General features: G+C 37.3%; 1 protein-coding gene across 1 annotated transcript in view; it reads left to right on the top strand.

Moving 5' to 3' along the window:
- LOC109826508 (50S ribosomal protein L19-1, chloroplastic-like) overlaps positions 1–19357 on the top strand; it is a 24018-nt gene extending 4661 nt beyond the window's left edge. The window contains exons 2-5 of the mRNA XM_020393538.1: positions 7297–7412; positions 7814–7900; positions 7987–8120; positions 19073–19357. Of these exons, the coding sequence (XP_020249127.1) occupies positions 7297–7412; positions 7814–7900; positions 7987–8120; positions 19073–19181 (446 nt within the window). The 3' untranslated portion in view covers positions 19182–19357. The remainder of the gene's footprint in view (positions 1–7296; positions 7413–7813; positions 7901–7986; positions 8121–19072) is intronic.

Here is a 19357-nt window from a genome sequence, read left to right as displayed (position 1 = left end):
TGTCTCCTTCAGAAGAAATGCCGAACGAAATATGAACTTTACACCATCCTTAGTGAAGGTGTACTTCTGAGCCCGCCTCTCGTAGATCGCATATCTATCCCATAAGTACGGATTGCCCAGTATAATCTGACAAACATTCAGTGGAACGACGTCGCACGTGACCTCGTCAATATACGACTCATGGAGCGCAAATCTGACAGTGCATTGATCAACTACACTCAGTTCTCCTCCTTCTGAATCCACTCCAATGGATAGGGCTTCGGATGCTTGACCATCTTCAGACCCATCTTCTGCACTAATGCCTCGGATATCAAATTCTTCTCGTTGTCCGAATCAACAATGACATCAACCAAACTGGTCTTCACTTGCAACTTAAGAACAAATAGTTGCTCTCTCGGGTCGTCGTCCTCTTTCGTGGTCTGCTTCCCCGCCATAAGGTTGAGACTGCTGTTGGGCTCTGTCATCCCCGGGACTTCTTTCGGACCTTGAGCTATCATGTATGCTTTTTTCTCCTCCTTCCTCTTCAACCATCTTGCCTTCAGATGATGATACTTCTCCCAGCACCGATCAGCTGTATGCCCTGTCTTCTCGCAGTGACTACAAATCAGCCCTGCTTTACTTCTCCCAGCACCGATCAGCTGTATGCCCTGTCTTCTCGCAGTGACTACAAATCAGCCCTGCTTTCCCTGGATCACCCTTCTTCTTCAAATCAGCCCTGCTTTCCCTGGATCACCCTTCTTCTTCTCCTCCTTAGATTGAGAACCACTAGACTCGTCTCCCATCTGTTTGGAATCTCCCTTAACCTCGTTGCCCTTCTTTTTCTTGCCCTCGATGGCAATGGCATTCACGCTCGCCTCTGTAATAGTCTCGACCGTGAATAACTTTATCTCCTTCCGGATGTAATCGCTCAATCCCGTCATATACTTCATAAACACGGAATATTCCTCTGTCGTAATGTTGAGGACCATCGCCTGCTGCTGGAACTCCGTGGTGTATTCTTGAACGGTTTGATTGACCCTTTGACGCAAGCTGTACCACTTGTACCAACGTTCTTCAAGGAATTCCACCGGGTAGAACTGCTTCCTCAGTAACTCCTTGAACTTGTTGCACGACGCCGTCTTCTTCTCCTGCTTGCAGTAGGATTTCCACCACGTCAACGTGTGCCCTGAAAGCTTCAAAGTCGCGAACACAATCTTCTCTTTTGACGAATATCCATAAAGAGTAAAATACGTCTCTATCCGCTCGATCCAGTCATCAAGCCTCTCGACGTCAACACTCCCATCATAAACAGGAATCTCCACCTTGAAGTCAATCTTCAGGTTCTGATAAGAATTCTTACCCCATTGATACAATGCAGCCTTAACGGTCTCCTCCTCCTCGTCGGAATCTGAATCTACTCTCTCCACATCGGATTCAACAATTTTCTTCGAAGAAGATTCACCTTGTTTGTCACTTCCATGGATAAGACTGACGAGTTGTGTGAGAGTCGAACCTATCGTCTCGATCTGCTTCTCCAATGCATCAATCCTCGCTGAATTGTCTCCTTCAACCATCTTTTTCTTCCTTAAATCTTGGACTCCTTCCAATGAAATAAGGATCTCGCCAAGCTCATTGTATTGGGATCGAGTAAGGACCATACACAGGATGCCCCTTCACCGGATCTGATGCTCTGATACCAACTTGATACGAGTTGTCGTGCGAGCACCTTTGATCGCGGAATTATCAAAGGTGGTTGAGAAGAGGATGACAGAAATACAAGCACAATTCAATATATGACGAAGGAAAATACCTTCTTCTAGATTATGAAGAACAAAAGATTACAATCTCTCCCTCACAATCTCACTAGAATCGAGAACAATCTCTCAATCCTCTCTAAACCCTAATACAAAGATTAGAATCTATCTCTGAATCTATCTGATTCTTTAGAAGCCCTAAAACAATCCTTTATATAGGTGTACAAACGTGGATGGCAATTTGGTAAATAACCAGACCCAAAACCAACAAGAATTTGTGTGAATAGAAACCCAAACGAACCAGGAAACCATCGTTGAGTCGACTCATGACTGAGATGAGTCGACTCGTCAGAAACTGGACAAAACTCAAAAACCAGCGATGAGTCGACTCATGACAATCATGAGTCGACTCAACCTGATGAGTCGACTCATGATTGTTATGAGTCGACTCACAGGCTGAAAACTGGATACTTCGATTCTTCTGCTCGTCGTCTCGTTCCACGCTTCCTCCTGCGTTTCCTTGTACTGTTTGACATCTCTATTCTCATGCTATCATGAGAATCATCTATCCTCAAGCTCCCATGATGATCGCTAAGTTCCGAAAAGAAGATACACCCGTATCAAATGCACGCTGTATTTGATCAAATATTATAATTATTTATTTTAAGTTTATTTATTTAATATAACATGGTTGTAAAAAACTTTATAATTATTATAATATATTAAAAAATTTAGATATTTCTACGTGTGATTTTAATATTTTATCTTTTAGAGAAATAGTGATGTTTAAAACCTTAAAATATTACAATAATTTAATATTAAATACTAATTTGAATGTATAGTTTCAAAATATTAATGATGTAAGGGACAAATATGGAAAAAAACCTATTATTATTAATAAAAAATAAATTCTTGAGTTCATTAAGGAAAATGGTAGGTTTTATCTAGTCATTAAGGAGTTTATTTAGTTATAAAAAAATCACTTCCACTTGTTATTTACTTCCATATGTTGTTTATCTGGCGATAGAGTATTATACATATTCAAAAAAAATTCTAGAAATTTCTAAGTTCGAATGTGCAAATTCAATCAAGAAAGAAAATATAAATTATGTGATCAATTCCAAAATTTGATGCTGTACTCTTTTTACATCTTCCCAAATACTAATTGATATGTCAAAACGATTACTCTCTAGCTTCAGAAAATTATAAAATATAGTCTGCGAATGATTTGTACATATTATGCACTCATATTGATTGTATTTTAATAAAATAATTCATATCTATCCAATGTCAAGCAACATTCAAAAATTTAGCTTAAGGAGTTAGAAGAATACAATATCTGTAATAATACTCATCTCCAAGCTATGAGCTTCATAAACTTATAAGAATGTGAGCAATATATAATGACAACTTAATTTACTTTGTCAACTAATTTGTTATAAATTATGAAAGACAATGGGAATTAGAACGATCATATACTCATTCCAAATAAATATTAAATTTCTCTTAGATATTCTTATAACAAAAGATTTTTAGAGTTGATGTGTAGGATAAATTTAAGGATATGTAACCCAAACCAATTCATTGATTGATAGAATTGCTATAAACTCCACTCTTATAAAATTAATATCACATGTGCCTTAAGTTGTGCTTTTGTTTAAGAGTTGATTTAAGAAACTCTCCCTCAACTAGGAGGGCATGGCAACAACCCCAACCCCCACTGGCAAAACTATTTAAGACTGAGTAAATCTTCGCTAAGTTTTGTAGATAATCTATCTCAACTTAAAAAAATTGATTTAACCCCAATAAACTTTTCTCACTTAAACCTAACCTCTCAAAACTAACATCATTAAGTCTTATCTATTATGTGACAAGTACTTGACTTGAAAAGACCAAAATATCAATTAATCATAAAAGAATTACCTTGGCTTTTGCTAGATAAAAGAGGTGTTATAAAGAAAAAAATTTTAAATTGGTTGTGATCCTTTTATTGTCGGTTGAGGATTTCTATTTAATTAAAATTACTTTCTTCAAGAGGGTATTTTGTCCAAATCACATATCGAAGTAACTATGTTAATGGGGTTTGTTGATAGAAGTGTAAAATATTAGGGGAGTTTTTATGAGATACGCTATAGTTGAGAGATCGTTTCTAAAATTGCACCAAAATTGAGAGGGGCTATCTATAATACTCCACATAATGAGGGGGTTTAAATTGAATCAGTTGAGTGAGTTTTTTAAGATAATTCCCATAGTTGAGAGGGTTTTTAAGAAATTAATATTTTTTTAAACATGGCTTATTTATAAATTGTCCCTCAAAAATTTAATAATTTAATATTAGTCCCTAAAATTATGAGTAATTTTAAAAATATGTGAGAATAACATAGAATTATTGGATATTTAAAATCAAGGAACTAATATCTAAATAACCTTTACATATTTGCTCTTATAGGTATTCTATTAAATATCGACCAATATATTGCTATATCGGCCAATATATCGGGTTAAAGACTTTATCTTGATAATATTTTTATTTTCTTTTGTTTGTTGATTTTTTGAAAAATCGACCTTTATAAAAAATATAGCCGATATATCCATTTGAAGATATCGATAAAATCATGTTATTTTTTTATTTGATTGTGGGCTGGGGTTTGGATCATGTTTGGGAAATAAAACCGAAACCTGCAAAAATCACAAAGGCCACAATTCTTCTCCCAAATCTCTCCACTCTAGGCTCTCCCAAATCTTAACCATATATCTTGATGCAAATTCTTATGTTTAAAAATTCATTAATATGTTAGATTACATATTACAATGTCATGTTATGTATGAATATTTACTCATATGATACCCAATATTACATACATATCCTTGATTTTTTGCTACCCGATATCATGGAATTTAGTATTTCAATATTTATTTGATGTCTAACACTTTGTAGTAGTCCTTCAAAACCCTATTCTAAAGTTTTCTAAGCGAAGTATATAATTTTAGGAAATAATTCAAAATCTTGAGACTCATTCAAAATAGATGTTTTAATTTTTCCACATCTCCTCTACTATATAAATATAAGCTAAGCATCTGGCCTCATATTGTATGATAAATATTATTTGTCAATGGTATCATATACTATTGTTTATAGATAACAAATGTTTCAAATATTTTCTAGGCTTAACTGAACTTAAATACCTTGTAGTTTACCTAAATTATACTTATATACCTCCACTTGTATATTGCTGTTCTTTTTTTTTAAATTTTAGATAACGTACCTTGATGTGCTTAAATATCCTAATGTTTTCTAAAATTTAATATTTGTATCTTCTATCTTGTTACCTAAACATAATAATACTCTTTGTAATTTTCCTATATGAGTTTTATGATATAATTTTAGGATAATTATATGTTTTCTATTATTTCCATAAATACTTTATTGACATTCAATTATCTATTAATATATTATTATATATTACTAATAATTAGTATGATGTAGAGTTTTATAATAACGTTAGAAATTCTAAGGACCAAATTATGCGAACTTAAAGTGACATATAATGTAATTAATTAACAATGATAATTAATTTAGTTTAGTTAGTATTAGAATGTAATATCAAAAGAGAATAGAGGTAATATAGTCCTTAGAAAGTTTTTTCATAACTCCCTCTTTTAAAGAGAGTATGATATGATATGATATGATATGATATTCTAACTTGTATTTGGTAGCAAAAGAAATACCGTAAAGTTTTTTAAATTACACTTATATATTCTTTTTTTTGGCGGTACCTAAATACCTTAAAGTTTTCACAACTAGCACTTACATACCTAATGTTCTAATCTAGCACTTAGGTAGGTACCTTAATTTTTTTTTTAAAAACTTGCACTCAAATGCCCCTTAAGTTTGCATAACTAATGGTATGTAAGTGCTAGTTGTAAAAACTTTAGGGTAAAGTCTTTACAACTAGCACTTAGATACAAAGTTTTCAAAACTTACACATAAATACTTAAAGTTTTTAAAACTTGCACATGAATACCCTCAGTTATCCAAACTTGAGAGTTTTTAAGTGTAAGTTTCAAAAAATTAGGGTACTTAATATCTAGATTTTAAACCTTGAGGGTATATTTAAGTGCAAGCTTTATAACTTTAGGGTACATAGGTGCTACCAAAAATAAGTGAGGAAATGTAAGTGTAAGTTTAAATTTTTTTTTAGGAAATTGTCTTGCTACTAAATTTAAAGTGGGGGTATGTATATAAGTGACAAATAGATGAAACAATAAGGTATATAAATGCTATTTAGCCGGAATAAAATTTACTTAGAGCCTGTTTGGATTTGTAGGGGGTGAAGGGAAGTTAAGGGAAACTAGGTGAGAGAATGGAAGGGAAGGGAAGGGAAGGGAGTTCCCTTCCCCTTGGTTACACCCCAATTTGGGGGGTAACGGGGGGGGGAGGGGGAGGGGTTATTCATTGGGGTAAATTGTTCCAATGGGGTAATTTTACCCAATAGGATAATTTGAGTGGGATAAAGTGGGGGGTAAAATGGTGTAATGGGACAATTTGAGTAATGGGGTAATGGGACAATTAACAATTAACATTATTTGATTTGGCCCCATATCAAGCATAAGCAAGCTGAAATCAGGATAAATCACCAAAAGGGGCAAAACATCGCAATCAAAAACACCACATAACCAAGAATCAAGAACCGAAAACTTCAATCTTGAACTCCTCTCCCCCCTGCTTCCCGGCTCGATCCAAAACCCCTACCGCGATCTTCCTCCCGTCGCCCAAAACCCCCACCGCAACCCACCGCAACCTCCACCGCTGTTTTAACGGAAAATATCAAAATAAATCCAGCTCTCTTACGAATTAAACAAAATATTTCAAAAGATTGAGAGGAATTGAGAATCTCACAGTGTCGCTTGATCCTTACGAGCTCAGCGCCGTTGCCAAGGGCGGGGGAGGAGACTCAGGCGGGGCTCGGCGGACGACGTGGAAGAAGAGGGCAAATATTACCCCCATTTGTTCCAGCTCTCTTTTTTGGGTAAATTTTAAGGGTGGGGATGTGAAGTGTTTATATAGTTAGGGTAATTTTAGGGGAAGTGGGGTATTTGTCCCCAAATTATCCCAACAAACCAATAACACTATAAAGTTTACCTCAGTTCCAATTACACCAATGAATAACACCAAAAAGTGGTGTTCCAAAAATTATCCCATTATCCCAATTTTTACACCAATGAATAACCCCCCCTTAGGGGGTGAATCAAGAGGAACTAGGGTGAATAACTTCACCTCCTAAATGTTTTCAAACAAAATAAATGGAGATGAATGGTTCCCCTAACTTCCCTTCACCCTTATTCCCCAAAATCCAAACAAGCCCTTAAGAAAGTGTTCTTAATAAGCTAACGGATAAGCCGCCCAACGTCGTCATCCTCCTCTTCCAGCCTTTCCATTCTGTTCTCCTCTCGCTCGTTCTGCTCCTGGGATAAGGCTCTCTCTGTCTCTCTCACGCCCCAATGCCTCGTCCTTCTTTTTGAACCAAAACCCTAAAATCTCTCTCTCTCTCTCTCTCTGCAGACAATGTAGAAGCCGAAGAGCCCGAGACCGAAGCGGCTGGAGATGCGGCCGAGGAGGAAGGAGGAGCAGCTAAACCCCCAAGGCCTCCTATCGTCAAGCTCGGGGACATCATGGGGGTACTGATATTTTTTTTTTTTTTTTTTTTATTTGGGAACACCCCCAAAGTTCCGAACTTATTCTAACGAGTTGGTTGGTTAATTTTGTGCGAGACCGTCCGCATAAAAAAGTGAACGAGAAACATGTTTTCTTACGAAATTTCAGTTTTTTTTTTAAAGTTTGGGGGGATGGGAGGGACAAAGTTAGGGGCTCTGAGGCATCGAATTGTCAATTTAACCTCAATTTGAAAACTTTGGGGGTTTCGAGTTGTCAGAATAGTACTTGGTATCAAAAATTGAAAACGGGTGAAATTGTAGGGTATTTGAAGTGCAAATAAGCCTCTCTATTTTCTTTTGATTTTTCATGTTTTGTATTCTTTTCTCTTGCTGACTTGCTTTCTTTGTGTGCTGCGACGTACTAGATTTTGAATAAAAGGGCTGTTGAGGCCGCAGAGAGTGAGAGGCCAGTTCCGGACCTTAGAACCGGTGACATTGTCGAGATTAAATTGGTGAGAAAAGAGACCTAGAAAGGCACTAGGTTATGTTTGTTTAAAGTTGATTAATTTTGTGTGTTTTATGACATGACTGGATGTAGGAAGTGCCAGAGAATAGGAGAAGAGCCTCTATCTATAAGGGTATAGTTATATCGAAGCAGAATGCAGGAATTCACACCACAATTCGTATTCGGAGAATCATTGCGGGGATTGGTGTTGAGATTGTCTTCCCTGTGTAAGTTTATTGATATTTCCTTTTTTAATTGCCTCATTTAAAGGTTCTTATTTTGATGTCGTTACCGTTCTTTGTAGCTAACTTGTTTGTGAAATTGTTTTTTTGGTCAATTAGAATTGGAGGACATGTTTTTGTGTTAGTTATATCGGTTTTGCGACAACCTTAGAGAAATATTATATAACTTAAGTGATGATAGGTTGATGTAAAGTGGCTTATTTTGAGAAATCCTTAGCTAACATTACATGGAATTATTGTTCAATCCGACACGCAAACTTTAGCTCATGGTTTAACATATCTATGTAATTATAGTTATACAATACTGTATTTTCATTCAAGTGGATTTACTATGTTCAACTTATTACTTATTAGGCACTCATCTAGAAAAGTTCCCGTATAAAAGTAGTATGTTGATACATCTACATGTATTGAGGTTTGTCTGTTGACAGATTGTGCAGTATCACTTAGCATTTTAGACACCTGAATGGCAGTTGCCTATGATCCTAGTAAGAAGTCGTGAATAGGAAATGTGGTGCTGATGGAAAGCTTTTGTTTTTATGCAATATTTAGTTGTGTAGTGCATATCATTGCAATTTTTAGATGGAGAGTACTAAGGGTTTATTAGAGGAACCGAGGGAGAAGATATTAAGCTGTTTTTTCAACATGGTTATGATTACACGTGCTACTAAATATTGTGATGTTAATTGATACTTTTTTCATGAAGACAAATAGGGAGAGGATAGGGCATTTAGAGTTGGAGAATAGATGTTATTTCTGAATTATGGTGGTCCTTTAGGTGCTTATAGTCCATGAGATGCTAAGTGTGAGATAAAGGGAGTTATTGTTGCCCCAATCAGCCAAATCAAAAGCACACACAAGAACAATAGTAGACCACAAGTGAACACAAGCCAACCAATCACAGCAAGTACACAAGATATACGTGGTTCGGCAATGTGCCTACGGCCACGGGGTAAGGAGGGGGAAGCTTTACTAATGAAATCAAAGGGGAATACAAATTAGGGTTGCAAATCTTACCCAAAACCCTCTTACAAGACCACTTGATTTCTCCAATAGACTCCAACAATAGAAGCCCTCAAAATCCCTTTTCAGCAGCTCAAAATCACCCAAGCTTAACCCTAGAATCGAGTTTAGGGTTTAAATACAACTCACAAACGAAACGGGTCTGGAAACAGGACCCATCCGAAACCCGCAGCGGCGGTCGACCGGACCGGTCGACCGCCCACCATCCAGCAAGAGACCCAAACTCCAGAGAGTTCGGCGGTCGACCGACCACCGAGCAGAAACTTCTGCGGTCGACCGGACCGGTCGACCGCCACCAATGCTGAAGCCCAGTGAACAATGTGCACGAATGCGGTCGACCGGGCCGGTCGACCGCCACCCAGTTTGCCTGAATCTTCACCTGTCAACCTCTGCTGCTAGTTCCACAAATCTCCACCTCGGCGAGCGTTTGCCAAAACTGAGCCGACACCAAAGCACCCCCAATCAACTTAACCGGTTGCATCTGCAAGACTGCCTACATATCCTCTTGCCCAAGGAATCAAGCCGAACGTAGTTCATCCAAATGGCCACCAACGGCCTCAACAATGAAGAATATTCAACATTTCAAACAGTGATCAAACTTCACACCTGATACAACTTTGGTCAACATATCAGCAGGGTTATCCTTGGTGTGGACCTTCACCAACATGACATCACCATCATCTAATACGTCACGTACAAAGTAAAATCTGACATCAATGTGCTTCGTGCGTGCATGGTAGACTTGGTTCTTCGCCAAATAGATAGCTGACATACTATCATAATGTACCTGAATGGTTTCCTGTGCAATCCCCAAATCATCCAACAAGCCAGGTAGCCACAAAGCCTCCTTCACTGCTTCAGTCCCCGCCATATATTCCGCCTCTGTAGTAGAAAACGTCACTGTAGACTGAAGAGTACATCTCTAACACATCGGTGCACTAGCCAATGTAAAAACATAACCTGTAGTGGACCGACGCTTGTCAAGATCTCCGGTGTAGTCTGAATCCACGTAGCCGATACAATCCTGCCCTGTCTCATCATTCTTCGCAAATATCAACCCAACATCCACGGTACCCTTAATATACCGTAGAATCCACTTCACGGCCTCCCAATGCCCCTTCCCGGGGTTGTGCATGTACCTAGATACCATGCTCACGGTCTGTGACAAATCTGGCCTAGTACACACCATAGCATACATCAAGCTACCCACTGCGCTGGCGTATGGAACCTTGGACATGTAGTCCCTATCCTCTACTGAAACTGGTGACATCAAAGCTGAAAGCTTAAAGTGGGGAGCTAATGGAGTACTCATTACCTTGGTATTACCCTCAAAACTGAATTTCTTCAGCATCTTCTGCAAGTAACTCCTCTGTGTAAGCTTCAGTTTTCCCTTCACCCTGTCTCGCTCAATCTCCATACCCAATATCTTCTTAGCCTCTCTCAGGTCCTTCATCTCAAATTCAGATGACAGCTCCTTTTTTAATTTCCCAATAGCTGAAGTGTTCCTGGAAGCTATGAGCATATCATCAACATACAATAACAAATAAATGTGCTCACCATCTTGTAGCTTGTGCATATAAACACACGGGTCATAAGGGCTCCTCGTGTACCCTCGGCCAATCATAAAGCTATCAAATCTCTTGTACCACTGTCGCGGTGATTGTTTCAGTCCATAAAGAGATTTTTTTAATTTGCACACCAAATCTTCTTTTCCTGCAGTTTTAAACCCCATAGGTTGTGTCATGTAGATCTCCTCATCTAAGTCTCCATGTAGAAAGGCCGTCTTCACGTCCATTTGGACCAAATCTAAGTCCAGCTGTGCCACCAATGCCAAAAGTATCCGAATCGACGAATGTTTCACAACGGGTGAAAACACCTCATTGTAGTCAACGCCCTCAAGCTGTGCATATCCCTTGGCAACCAATCTGGCCTTGAATCGAATGTCCCCAATAGAAGATTCCTCCTTCTTAGCATACACCCACTTGCAACCAATAGCTTTCTTACCCTTCGGTAGCTTTGCAAGTTCCCAAGTGTCGTTCTTCTGAAGAGATTGCATCTCCTCCTCCATAGCATTCCTTCACCTAATGGAATCAAGGCTGGACTCTGCCTCCCTGAATGTGGCAGGAATAAGATCATCAACGACCTCCACCGATAAAGCATATGCCACCATGACATCATTATATCTAGCTGGCCGACGAATCTCTCTCCTCGGTCTATCTGCTGCAATGTACACCTTCTCTAAATCCCACAAAGATAGCATTCCTCGCTCTCGGATTCAACTTCCCATCACTAACATGGAAATAAGCTGGACACCCAAATATCCGAAGAGTATCATAATCACTAGCCACAAAACCAGACCAGCGCTCCATAGGAGTCTTCCCCTCTATCGCAGTGCACGACAACCTGTTAATGAGATGGCTCGCATAAACTAACGCATCGGCCCAAAAAGATCTAGCCAATCCACTATGCGTCATCATACATCGCACCTTCTCTAGCAAGGTACGGTTCAGTCTCTCTGCCACCCCATTTTGTTGCGGTGTCTCTCTAACTGTGAAGTGTCTTCTAATGCCGTGATCCCGACAAAACTGCAGAAATGGATCACTCTTATACTCTCCACCATTGTCTGAACGAAGAGTCTTCACCTTTCTACCTGTCTGCAGCTCCACTTTCTTCCACTCCATAAATATATCCAGGACCTCGTGTTTATGCTTCATGGTATATACCCAATTCCTCCTGGAATAATCATCAATGAAAGTGATAAAATAATTTGCCCCACCAAACGATGTGTGCTTGGAAGGGTCCCAAACATCTGTGTGAATGTAGTCTAATATACCTTGGGTGTTGTGAATTGTGGTGCCAAACTTCACTTTAGTCTTCTTCCCAAGAATGCAATGCTCACACAGCTCCATCTTGCAGGTCTTTGCATCTTTCAGTAGCCCCTGTTTTGCCAAAGACTGTAGGGACTTTTCACCTGTGTGTCCAAGCCTCATGTGCCATAGTGTGATAGTGTCCTTCTCTGTGGTAATAGAAGCTGCCAGACTCCCTGTAACTGTCTTGCCCTTCAAGTAGTATAGGTTGTTTTCCCTGACACCTCGCATCACCACCATAGAACCCTTCATGACCTTCAAACTAGCATCCTCTAAGATCACTCTATAACCGGATGCCTCCAAAGTCCCAAGAGAAATGAGGTTCTTCGTCAACTGCGGTACGAACTTCACATCTTTCAATTCCCTAGTCACCCCGTCATGCATTCTGATTCTGACTGAGCCAATCCCACTAATAGGACAAACGTGATCGTTCCCCATGAGCACCACGTCTCCTCTCTTTAACTCCTCAAAGTTGGTAAACCAATCCCTCTTAGGACAAATGTGAAATGTAGCTCCCGAATCAAGCATCCACTCCGTAGAATCGACATAACACTGAAATGTCGCCAACAACCTTGGCAACATTCACCTCTGAAGCTTGTACAGCTTTCCCCCTTTGCTTCCCGGCTCTATCCTTCAACTTTGGGCACTCATTCTTCCAATGTCCTTCTTCTTTGCAAAAGGCACATTGATTTCTACCAACACTTTTATGGCTACCCCTATTCTTTGATTTTGGACGGTTGAACTTGGCGGTTTGGACTACGGCCACGAACTGCAAGTGCATCATCTGATGCCTTCTCGGAGGGCTCACAATCATTCTTCCTCAGCTCATAATTCACTAATGCCGAGGTCACCTCCTTGTAGCTAACTGTAGTTCGCCCATTAATCATAGTGAGAACAAAAGTACTAAATTCATCATCCGGCAACGAACACAATAGTAACATCGCCTTGTCTTCATCCTCCACCATGATATCAACATTGGCCATGTCCGAAATTAGCTTTGTGAAGTTGTTAACATGCTCTCGAATGGAAATTCCTCTCTTCATCTTGAATTGGTAGAACATTTTCTTCAAATGAAGCCTATTCTCAATGCTCTTTGTCAAATATTTTTCATTGAGCGTTTCCCACAATCTCTTTGCCGATGTCTCGTTCATCACATCATAAATGAGATCCGGCGTCAAGCATGACCGAATCACCCTACAAGCCCTACTGTGCATTTTCTTCCAAACCCTATCATCAATCTCCTCGGGTTTCTCTTGAAACTCAAGAGTCTCCTCTAAATTTTGTGCATCTAAGGCGTCCATTACTTGACACCTCCATAAACCGAAGTTAATCTTGCCGTCGAACTTTGGGACATCAATTTTAGTGTTATTGATGCTCAAATTTTGGATCGCCTTTGTCAAAGCCGACCCCGATGTACTAGTAACACTTGAACTAGCCCTGCTTGTATCACCCATATTGTAGATCTACTCTTCAAACGAGAACCCAACAGTGAATCCTTCGAACAAAACTCCCAAATCCAACCCGGAGCTCTGATACCACTTGTTGTGCGCCGCGAAAGCCCCAATCAGCCAAATCAAAAGCACACACAAGAACAATAGTAGACCACAAGTGAACACAAGCCAACCAATCAAAGCAAGTACACAAGATATACGTGGTTCGACAATGTACCTACGTCCACGGGGCAAGGAGGGAGAAGTTTTACTAATGAAATCAAAGGAAAATACAAATTAGGGTTACAAATCTTACCCAAAACCCTCTTACAAGACCACTTGATCTCTCCAATAGACTCCAACAATAGAAGCCCTCAAAATCCCCTTTCAGCAGCTCAAAATCGCCCAAGCTTAACCCTAGAATCGAGTTTAGGGTTTAAATACAACTCACAAACGAAACGGGTCTGGAAACAGAACCCAACCCGAAACTGCAGCGTCGGTCGACCGGACCGGCCACCAATGCTGAAGCCCAGTGAACAATGTGCACGAATGCGGTCGACCGGACCGGTCGACCGCCACCCAGTTTGCCTGAATCTTCACCTGTCAACCTCTGCTGCTAGTTCCACGGTTATAAACATGTTGCTGTGCCTATTGTTAGTGTAAAAGAAAAGGTGATTCAAATAGAGAGATGGACGGGTGGTTTTTGTAGTTACAGATGTGACTGTTGGACAATAACAAGAAAAACAACGACAAAGCTTTTATTAGAAACTTTTGGGTTGGCTACATGAATCATATTCTTCCATTCAAGTCTGTGGAGTGTTATTTGTCTGCTAATTTAGTAAATGCAATATACGAAAAGATCATAAATTATTGTTTGAGGAATATTAAAGGGTTTTAGGACCCTGCATTGAATTTTGATCAAAATAATTGATATTTGATTTAGATGTTTTCTTGGTGTTTCACGTCTCCATTGTATTTGTGGGTCTTTCTCTCCTTTCTTTCTTCTTATTTAGAAAATTTCGCATACAGGCAAACCAGCACCTAATTGACAAGCTTGGTTTGGTTTGAAGTTGATTGAGTTCGATTTTGATTTGATTTCAGAAGATATTTAATTCAGTTTTGATTTTTAAAAAACATTGTAAAGACAAAAACAAATTGACCAAATAATCAACTTTAGTCCCTCTACGTTAGTTCTTTATCATTATTTTGATTTATCTGCGTGTCATATATTATACTTTCATTGTGCTAACTCTGAATCCTCCATATTCAGAAGTTTCTCTCAGCCTTTCTACTTTGAATATTTTTATCTCTTATTTAACCTCATCAACTAATTTTACATCAGCAACAAACAACATGCATCAAAAGACTTTTTTATGAATATGTCCAGTTAGTTTATTTGTAAGTAATGTAAAGAGATAATGACTTAATGACATCTTTTGTGTAAGCCTATAGCGACAAGGAATGACCAATGTTTTAAATATCGGTTATCGGGGATTTATCGGACGGTCGAAATCCATATCGGATAGCAGATATCGGGGATATACCGGGGATAAGTAGTGTTTATCAGAGTGACATTACAGGATGGTAATATACATAAATATAATATTCTAAAATATAATCTAACCATACTTAATGAAATATAAAAATACAAAACATAAATATTTATGTTTAGAATTACTAACCAATGGTAGAAACTCGGGTCGGGTCGGGTTTAAAGTGCATTGAATAGGTGTCCGTTACCCGAAATCAAAATTCAAACCAAAGGCCAGTAATTCGAATTTTTAGGCCAACAATATTGACCGATAACTCACTTTATCACCGCATTATCGGCAATAAACATCCAAAAAAATAACTGATTTAGAACCGAACTTATCATAGCTGAAGACCCCCAAAACCGATAAATCACCGATAATATCGGTTTATTGGCCGATATTTAAAACACTGGGAATGACTTATCACCTGTGGTTGTCTTTACCCTATCTATTGGTTGATCATACAGACCTTTTATCTTTGATTAAATCAATATAGCCATCAGAAAATTGTTTTTCTCCTACCTCCACATTTTCTCAATGGATTTTATCATTTCTAAATTAGTGCACATTATATTTAGGGGGCAATCAGTTCATAGTTCACTTTTATCAGGAGGACAAAGGCTCCTAGAAATCGCAGATGAAATGATGACATGGAAAGGATTATTTAATTCACGAACCTACATTTGGCCTATTTCTTATGTTTGCCAATTGCTTGAAGTGCAGTGTAATTTGGAATCTAGAGAGAGGGAGGATTAAAGGAGAAAAGTGAATAAAGATTCCCTATTCTTTGTTCCTACTTCCTACCAGTGGAAAGGACACTCAAGTCGGAAATCAGACTTACTATGTTGATGAAATTGGCCAACCATATGGAATAGGATACTGATCCTGCTTTCCTCGGACCTATACGCCAAACAGAATTATTTGATGTTCCCATGCAATTTCATTCCCTTCTGTATATCTGAATTTCCAAATAGGTCTTTATAAGGATGCTCTAATTTATTGGGTATATGACTTATTGTGGTGTTACCCATTTGATTCCACTTTTATCTATAGAGAAAATGATGATGCGTGCTCTCTGTTAGAATTAGAAACATAGGAGCACAACACTTAATTCGTTGGTCGATAAAAACTTGTTCATGTGAACCAAATCAGTTACCTGGTTTATTTGTCACTCTTATTTTAAGAGTATCTTCATGATTTCTCTCCATTTATTCATCTTCTAATTATGTATCTTAGGATCGAAGTTGGAATCATTTGAAAGTTTTCCGAAAGTCCTAGTTAAATTTTTTTTTTCAAGAATATTTAGGCGAATGGATCAGAAGATCTATGTAGAATGAAGGTAATGGAGAGGAAAGAAATGATTCATTTCTGTATTAAGTTTTTCTGATACGTTCTTCTTTTTTATCGTCAATGGAAAGTAGTCCCGCTAAGGCAGTCCATGGTTTTGACCACATCAGTGAATCCTAGATGGATCAACGATTTGATCATTGCGCTTCCACATTTGTAGACTGGAATGCATGCTAACATTTCAATGTTTAGCTTTCATTAAGATAATGTTTTTTTCCATTATTACTGTCCACCAATATTTTTTCTTTTACGTAGCTTTAAGATTAAACTAAAATCAAAAGAATTATAGTTTGTTAGTTCTATTTATACATTTTTAAGATGCAGAATGTTCATGGAATAAACGGTATAAGGTATAATGTTCAAGATAATATAAATAACATGCTTTTGGGAGATAATTGTTCGGAGACTAAATTTACCCGCTTGCATTCTTGTGCAAGTATTATTAACATATCTTCCTCGAAGTACCATTCACATATTGTGCAAATTGGCAAACTTGTCATCTATCTAAAATTGATTGCCATATGCAGTCCTTTTTATAATTTATGAGTGAAAATTTTGGGGCTCATTAGTTATGAAATCTTATGAAGTGCGAACTTTTCATAACAGAACTTTAGTAAATATGGCTGTTTAGTTTGTTGTAACTAATTGTGGATTCAATTGTAGTTCTAACTGCCGTGAAAGATATCCTTTTGAACTGGAATCAACCCTCAGAAAATGTGTCCAGTTCCAATTTCCCACATAGAGGTTGCATGTTGTTACATGACCTGAAATAGTGCAATATTTTTTGTTAAATGAATTAGCACAGTTTGAGACACCAAAACAATGAACCAACAAAAAAAGAATTTTAGTGGAATCGAGCAACTACAAGTAGCTAAGTAGGATTAATTGACTTCGGTAGTTCCATAATTCTCAACTGTATGTATGATACCATGAGTACCAGCATTTCCAATTGCGAGTAAAATGTATGGATCCTTAGATTTTACATATGGACAATTTGACGTAGGTTTTCTTCTGTTTGATTTTCGTCTTCATATGTTATGCTAACATCCAGGGAACAAAAAGGCTTATTCTAATATCAACTTCTTGCGATAATCTTCTTTTCTCTAAGACCTATTTCTTTGCATATTTGTACATGAAATCATTTTTTAACGAAATCATGTTTACTATCTCAGCTCACTGCGGATGTACCCATACCAAAGTGATGTGACCCCACTTTAGTCAAGGAGTAATAAGTACATAGAACTATGGCTTTATTGCACTTAACACCTTTTAATTTCACCTACTCTGCACATCTATACTCTCATTTGTATATGGTTGCACTTAAATGCTCTAAAGTTTTTAAAAATTGCACTTTAGTGTCCATAGTTAATCAAACATGAGAGTTTCCCCCGAAAATTCTCATGTGATGCTCACATTCTAAATTTAGAATATTTTAACCCTTATTTTTTTATTAAATCTATTGCTAAACCTATCAAAGTCCTGTTTTAATTATACATTAATTCTATTTCAAAATAGAATTTTGATAGGTTATACAACAAATTTAACAAATATTAAGAGTTAAAATATTCTAAAATGAGTATGTGAGTGTCTCATGAGAATTTTTGGGGTGAAACTCTCACATTTGCATGACTGAGTGTATTAAAGTGCAACTTTTAGAAACTTTAAGTATTTAAGAGCAACCAAATACAACTGGGGATGTATATATGTGCAAAGTAAGTGAAGGTACAGGGTATTTAAGTGCAGTTAAGCCTAGAACTATTTTGTGTATTTTGTTTTGAAGATGACACTGATTTTATATGTGGCTAAAAGTAACTGTCAAAAGTAGGGGTGGAAATGAACCAAATAATCAACAAATAGTTCGATAATTGTTCAATTAATTATTCGGTCATATTCGATTCGATAGTTCATTTACTACTAAACAAATATTTTTTAATATTCGAGTTTACTAACAAATAGAATTTAACCAGATGTATATTTGATTCGTTTGTATATTAAATATTCGTTTGAATTTTGATTACAACTTATTATTTGTATTATTACACATATGATGTCATATTTTTAACCCACTTACCATTTCTACTTAAGTTTTATATACTGATTTTAAAACTTAAATAATCTTAAATCTGTTTTCTAATTAAATTTTTAATTTAAATATATATACATCATATATTATAAAGGAATAATTTTTATTTATGAATTCTAATACTATTTGAAAATCAAATTCTTTAGCAGAATAAATATACTTTGATATTCGATAAGTATTCATGAATATTCATGAATATTTATCAAATACCAAGTATTCGAGTTCGAATTCGAAAAACTAGATATATGAATATTAAAGTCCACATTCGAATTCAATAATTTTAAACAAATACAAATACGAACATCTTAGTATTCGATTCGATTCGATCGTTTACCACCCCTAGTCAAAAGAGTTTTTTATGCAATGAAGTTAATTAAGAGCAAGTTGCGAAATAACTGAGTGATGATTGGCTCAAAAATTGCTCATTGACGTTATATATTGAGAAATATGTATCTGAATGTGTTACTAACGATGCGATTAGGTATTTTTTATTTCCAAATATGAAAACTCGTGGGGCATAATTATAAAACTTTTTAATTATTAATTATATAGTGACACCATGTTCTCAAAATCCTGGATCTTTTCACTGTCCCAGCTCTATTGTTCTTGCAGACATTGTGACTAAAAAACTGAGATATAAATTAACTTCTTGCAGGTATTCGCCGAACATTAAGGAGATCAAAGTCGTCAAACATAGAAAAGTGCGTAGGGCAAGGCTCTACTACTTGAGGGACAAACTGCCTCGCCTTTCAACATTCAAATAACCTTGTGTGTTATAGTCCAACTCAATATTTTTTCTTTTGCTCAGTGTATCAGTTGAGAGTTGTAATTCTTCACATTATCAGTTCTGGTTCCCTTTCAATTTTTGTTTCACAAAAATGCTTATGTGGTAGTATGATGATGCATTTTTGAATATTCAGAAAGTGTTGTTTACTCTTGT

Source organism: Asparagus officinalis, chromosome 10 (assembly GCF_001876935.1).
Source record: "Asparagus officinalis chromosome 10, Aspof.V1, whole genome shotgun sequence".
Classification (NCBI taxonomy): Eukaryota; Viridiplantae; Streptophyta; class Magnoliopsida; order Asparagales; family Asparagaceae; genus Asparagus; species Asparagus officinalis.
Note: the sequence above shows the minus strand (reverse complement) of the source record. Positions and strands in the feature narration are given on the sequence as shown.